Source organism: Netta rufina (genome assembly GCF_964035555.1).
Source record: "Netta rufina genome assembly, chromosome: 2".
Classification (NCBI taxonomy): domain Eukaryota; kingdom Metazoa; phylum Chordata; class Aves; order Anseriformes; family Anatidae; genus Netta; species Netta rufina.
In genome coordinates, this window is record NC_140124.1 from 718,950 (window position 1) to 725,581 (window position 6,632).

Here is a 6,632-nt window from a genome sequence, read left to right on the forward strand (position 1 = left end):
GTTCCTGATACAAGCCAGGATGCCGTTGGCCTTCTTGGCCACCTGAGCACACTGCTGGCTCATATTCAGCCGACTATCCACCATCACTCCCAGGTCCTTCTCTGCCTGGCAGCTCTCCAACCACTCATCTCCCAGCCTGTAGCTCTGCTTGGGGTTATTGCGCCCCAGGTGCAGGACCCGGCACTTGGCCTTGTTGAACTTCATGCAGTTAATAAAGAAGTTAAAGCTTTATTGTGTTATGGCAAGTAATGGTGTTAAGGTAACAAAGCTTTGTTTTTGGGTTAGATCCGAGGCAGAAATTCTTTACTATGAGGGTAGTGAGGCCTGGCGCAGGCTGCCCCCAGGAGCTGTGGGTGCCCCACCCCTGGCAGTGCCCAAGGCCAGGCTGGATGGGGCTGGGGGGGCGCTGGGAGTAGGGGGCGGCCATGGGGGGGCTTTAGGGCCCGTTCCCCCCCTGCCCCGGCCGTGAGCCAATGGCAGGCTCCCCTGCGGTCACGTGGGCAGCGGCAGGGCTCAAAATGGCGGCGCCGGCCCCGCCTCCATGTCCCCGGGGTTCCACGTGACGTCCCAGCCACACTTCCGCTGGGGGGCGGGGCTCCGGCCGGAAGCGCGCGAAGGAGGGGAAGAGAGGAGGTGCCGGCGGGACAGGATGTGGGTGCGCACGGCCTACTTCCGGCGCGGAGCCCAACTTCCGGCGAGCGCACCGGAAGTGGCCGGAACACCGGAAGCGGCGCACCGGGACCCCGCGTGGCGCCCCGCAGGGCCATGGCCGGGCGGCCGCAGGTAGGAACCGGGCCCTGCCCGTGCCCCTCGACGCCCCAGGCCCACCCCAACGCCCCTGTGGGGCCGGGGACCCCGGGCTGAGCCCCGCGCGCTGCTTCCCGCAGGAGCTGCCGGCGTTCGAGGACGTGGCCGTGTTCCTGAGCCGCGCCGAGTGGGAGCTGGCAGCGGAGGAGCAGCGGGAGCTGTACCGCGCCGTCATGTTGGACAACTTCGCGCTCCTGGCATCGTTGGGTGAGGCGGGGCGCGCGGCACCGGGGCTGGGTGCCTCGCGGGGGGGCTGTCACAAGGCATTGGGGGTGCTCTGGGGTGGGGGGGGTTGGGGAGGATTCACCCCGGTGGCTCTGCGGCCTCTCCCCGTGTTCTGGTCTGGTTCTGCCTGGGTTTGTTTGACAAAAAAAGGACAAAATGCGTTGAGTTTGCCACGCTAACCCTTTATTCTTGCAGCCACTGTTTTGTAACAGAACGCCGCTCTTGTCTCCGCCCCGCAGGGTATGCAGGGCCCAAACCCGACCTCTTGTATCGGCTGGAGCACGGAGAAGAGCCGTGGGTCTGCACGCCGCAGGGCTCGGAGACGTGGGACGGACCCGACAGCCCCTCCCTGGGTGAGAGCCGCAGCCCAGCCCTCGGTGCCGTGCACCAGGCCCTTCCTCCTGCCCAGCATTGGGCAGCACGACCCCGTGCTCCCTCTTGTCCCCTGTCCTGCTCCTTCCCCTGCTCGCTGCCTGCACCCAGAGCATCCCCCAAGATGCTCCGTGAGGGGCACAGCTCAGCCCAAGGGGAATCTCCCCCAGCTGGTGCCTGTGTGCGGGGCGATCGCTGCCCCATGGAGTGCCCTCATGGTACATCTCCTGTACACAGCAACTGTATGGGCTTAAGTTGTACCAGGGGTGGTTTAGGTTGGATGTTAGGAAGAACTTCTTTACCGAGAGGGTTGTGAGGCATTGGAACGGGCTGCCCAGGGAAGTGGTGGAGTCACCATCCCTGGAGGTGTTTAAAAGACGTTTGGATGTAGAGCTCAGTGATATGGGTTAGTGGGGACTGTTAGTGTTAGGTCAGAGGTTGCGCTGGGTGATCTTGAGGTCTCTTCCAACCTAGAAATTCTGTGATTCTGTGATTATTTCCAGCAGCCGCTGGGCACCAGCTCTGGAGCAGGGCTGGGGCTCTGCAGGGCCTCCTCCTCCTCTGGGGGGCTGTAGAGTGCAGGGGATCCCCTCCCGGGAAGGTGACATCCCTCCGGTGTCCCCGCAGGATGCAACGGGGACGGGAGGTGCCCAGAGGAGCCCGGCTTCACCTGGTGGCCGAGCCCTGGCAGGCAGCAGGCGCTGGAGGAGAGCACGGAGCCCCCCGGCCACGCTGAGCGCTGCGACAGCCCCAGCCCTGGGCTCTGCGGCGCGGGGCCCGAGGGACAGGGGCGGGCTGGCCCCGCCACGCTGTCGGCAGGAGGACGGAGCGAGCCGTGGCAGCTGCGCTGCAGCAGGCTGCTGAAGAAATTCAGCGATCCCGGGGGCGAGGAGCACACAGAGGCGGCCAGCGGCCAAACCCCACCTGCAGAAAGCCCCGAGCAGGCAGAGGCCGGCTCCCAGAGTGGGAAAGACGAAGTGGAGGATGAAGAAGGGGCGAGTCCAAGCCTCAACGGAGGCACAGAGCTCCCGCTTGACCCAGAGCCACAGCCACAGCCCCGATCAGAGGATCCCTGCAAGCCCCTGGGGGCTGAGAGCCCGGAGACGCCCCAGGGCAGCGTGCAGGAATTGCAGCACACCGAGGAGGACGGGAGCCTTCCTCCGGCAGCAGGGGACGTGGACGGGGCCCCGCTGGGAGACCACTGCTACTACACGAGGCAGGGGGCGGCGCTGCAGCCTGCCCTGAGGGAACACGACTACTGCGGGGACAGCGGGAGCGGGGCCCTGGTGCTGAGGGAACACGACTACTGCCAGGAGCAAACATCGCCCCGGCAGGGCTGCGGCCACAAAGGCTCCTGCCCCGTGTGCCGGGCTCACGCCGCGCTGCGCAAGAGGAAGCTGCGGAAAGGGGGAGCCAACGGGAAGGGCACGCGGGTGAAGCAGCGTCTGGGGCCTTTCTTCAAGAGCTTGCGGATCTCCCGGGGGTATTTCTGTGCAGACTGCCTCTTCGCGCCCACCGTGCCGGCGGTTGTCCAGCCCGCTGAGGCAGAGCACACCACGAAGGACGCTTCTGGGGTATTTAATTTGCCTGCGGAGTGGCAGACTGTGATCCTGCAGCCTCAAGAGGAGGGGAACTCCCTGGGGGGGACACCGGAGGCGCCCCGTGGCCCTGCAGCCCCTCCCGAGCCATCAGCAGGGGAGGCGTGGGGCGGAGCGGCACAACCCAAGGTGTGGGTGCGCTACAGGGCGCGGGGCTGGCGGCCCCCCAGGCTTTGGTGGGACCTCGCCAGACAGGAACTCGTTGCCCCAAGCCAGGCATCGCTGTGCAACGCCTGCGACGGGGCCCTGCGCACCAGGAACTGGGCGCTGTGCACCGCCTGTCTGTGCTCGGTTGTGTGTGGGGTGCAGAGGCACCGCCCCCACGTGTCCCAACCAGCGCCTGAGCACCGCAGCCCCGTCAGCTCTGCCCCGAGGGGGCTGCACAGGAGGTTCTCCGAGAGTTGCAGCGAGGGGAGCGGTGCCTGAGGGGGGGCAGGCGGTGGAGGGGAGGTGGAGTGGGCAGGGAAGGGCCGGAGGGGTGCAGAGCAGAGGAAGAGGAATGGGAGAACAGAAATGGGAGAGCGAGGGCGGCTGCGTGTCGCCGGGTTCGCTCTGTGCTCCTGGGCACCGCGGTGTTCCCGTGGAGCAGCTGAGCACCCCGTGAGCAGCTTCCCCCTCGGCTCGTTTAGGCAGTACAAACGGGGAGATGTTTTGGGGGGGGTTGATAATCTCATTTCTTATAACGAGCCCCTGTGTTTAGCACTTTTAAAGGTGCTGGGGGCTGTGCAGAGCCCTGCAGCACTGCTGGAGGAGGGGGGGGGAGCAGCACCACTGCCGGGTGGGCTGCGGGGGGCACCCTGAGGAGAGGCTGGGGCACAACAACCCGGGGGGTGGGGGGCACCTCAGGGAGACGTTTCAGCAGAAATACGGAACTGCAGAGACCGCAGAGAGCAGGGGGAGGAGAAAAGCAGGCGGGGGAAGAGGCAGCAGCAGGGTTAGAGGCGCGGAGGAGGTGCTGTGGGGGCGGGGTCCCCCAGGACCATCCGGAGCTCACCCTGGGGCAGGGGGGGCAGCAAGAGGAGCCCCGGGGGGCGCCCCCGACCCCCGTGCGGCACCGGGAGGGGTTCAGAGGGGGGCGGAAAGGGGCTGTGGGGAGGGGCCGGGTGCACGTTCCTCCCCCCCCCGTGTATTTTACCTGCCAATAAAGCCGTTTCCCCTCAGCCCGAGTCCGTTTTGCCTTGGGAACGGGGCGGGGGGGGGGTGGCGGAACCCCCGTGAGCCCCGCGGCCTCCCCTCCCCCCTGCAGCCCGTCCCGTGAGGGAGGCCCCGGGGGGGCTCCCGGTGCGGCCCGGCCCGGCCCCGGCTGCCACTGACCTGCCTGAGGCGGCCCCGGGAGCGCGGCCGCGGCCTCGGGGAGACCCCGGGGGGGCTCTGAGGGCTCCAGGCCCGGCCCCGCGCTCCCCCCGTTCCCCTCCCGTCGTCCCCGGTAATGGCGGCGGCGGCGGGGCCAATGGCTGAGCGCCTCCGCGGTCACGTGAGCCGCCGCGGGCCAATGGCGGCAGCCTCCGGTCGGCCGCGCCGCGAGCGGCCGCCGCAAAATGGCGCCGCCGGGCGGAGCAGCCAATCGCGCGGCCGGTAGCCCGTCACGTGGCCGGGCGGCGCTCACCATCTTGCCGGCGCATGGGGTTGTGGGTTGTAGCGTCACTTCCGGGTTGCGGGGCGGGGCGTGCGGCGAGGAGCGGGAGGCGGGGTTGAAGCCGGAAGTGTACGAACGGAAGTGACGCTCCGCGTGCCTGTTGCCATGGCAACGCGGGAGGGTGGGGCCTAGCGCTCCAGGAACGGCGCTGAAGCCGGGGATGGGGGAACGGGGGATGCGTAATCGCGTTAATTATGTCGAAATAAAGCAATTGTAATTATTAAAGCCAAGAATGGAGGCTCGCTTATTCACATTAAAATTGATATTGCTGAGTGTCTTTGCTTACTGCTCTGCAAATTAACCCAAAAAAAGGGGTCTCAGGGTCTCTCATGGAGGGTATTTCCTTACAAAATCGGGGATCCTTCCCCAAAAACCAGCTGAGAGCGACCAAGGGTTGGGCATGTTGTAAGTGAATTCTCAACTCCCTCTGAATTTAGTAACATAAAAGAATATTTATAAATGGCGCTGGGTGCGCGGGGAGTCTGTGCTCTACCACCACACACACCCAACCGTTGAATTTCCCAAATACATATAGGACATTGCTGTTACATATTTACAAGAAACCCAAGTACGCCTATACATATGTCTATCCTATCCCTGCTTCATGTTATAATTCTCTCTGTGGTGGTTGCTGTGGGTGAAAGGCTCACGGTTTCCCCATCACCATTAGCAACCTTTTGTTCCAGACTGCAGGAGGCTTCAGCTGTCTCCCTCTTCTTCTGCGCATGCTCTGCCCACCGCGAGGTTCCTGAAAGCAACAAAATGTGATTGCTTTTCCCGCGTTTCATTCACCCTTGAAACCACACTAATGATATTATTATCATATAACATTAAACAATAAATGTTAACAGTTCTAACCAGCAACCCCCCCAGCAACTTCGGTGCCTTAACAGAGGGGAAAACAAGCAACCCCAGATGGCATCACCTCAATTCCCCTTATTTATTTCCTCTAAACTCTTTACATTCCTGATGACCTCATCGTTAAGAGTCTGATGTTATCACCAACCACGAGGCTTTCTGACTAACATTGCTACATTCCCAAATCTCCCCCTTCTTTATTAATATCAACCATATTTCTGACACAAATTACCACTCCATATATAACAGGCAAGAGCCAACTGGTCAGGAGCTGCCTCAACAAGAGGCAACCAGTGGTGATGAAGAGGAGTCCCCGACCTTCATCCCCACAGCCCCCAGCAACCACCAGCGGGAGGAGTTTGTGGAAACGGCTTCTGGGCCTAATTTTAATACAAAGCGGGGACAGGTTCTGTGTATGTGCAGGCGTATTGGGGAACTTCATGCATATATAACATTTTACTGCACATAACCAGGGCCAGCTGCCACACTGGGGCACGCATGCCTCTGGGAGCTATCCCACATGCACCCAGCGCCGAAATAAACCACATTTATAAACCTACCTTATAACTCGTTTGCTTTGAGTTGCAGAGTTCTTCACGAATCATAGAGGGAAGGAATGTCATATTGGGATATGCTTGCTGTGATAACAACACCTAACAGATGCCTTGTAAAATGCAGACAACCAGAATCCTGGGAGCAATGAGGTGGAATTCATGGTGTAAGAAACATTACCACCTCAAAGAGTCAAAAAGTCAAAAGAAATTTAATTTATAATAGGTTGGCAACTGAAAGCCGTGCTTTGTCTGTGAAGCACCAGGTTGGTTGTGAACCTGGATTACCCAGTCATGGGGAAACAGTCAAGAAAATCCCAGTCAAGAAAAAAAAATGTATATAAACTGTGTTTTGGAACTAGTAGGCGCGCTCCTGCTTGTGGCACGCCCGTCATCGCAAACACAAATAAAAATGCTGCTTCACTGAGATCCTGGCCTGAGCCCACATTATTGGCTACAGTGAGAAACAAAGCGGTGTTTGTGCACAGAAAGGTGGATTGTGGTGTGAATCCTCTCACCTCCTGCTGAAATAAACCACATCCCTATTTTATAGCTCATTTGCTTTGAGTTGTAGAGTCCTTCCAC

The 6,632-nt window shown here is 61.4% G+C and overlaps 1 protein-coding gene across 1 annotated transcript; it reads left to right on the plus strand.

The window, feature by feature from the left end:
* Window positions 1-541: 541 nt before the first annotated feature.
* Window positions 542-3,647, plus strand: LOC311207108 (uncharacterized protein; the record flags this gene model as incomplete). The annotated part of the gene is made up of 4 exons (XM_084283007.1): window positions 542-694; window positions 888-1,014; window positions 1,272-1,385; window positions 2,032-3,647. The coding sequence occupies 4 exons, from the start codon at window positions 542-544 to the stop codon at window positions 3,426-3,428; spliced, it is 1,791 nt and encodes a 596-aa protein (XP_084139133.1). The 3' UTR covers window positions 3,429-3,647.
* Between the last annotated feature and the right edge of the window lie 2,985 nt (window positions 3,648-6,632).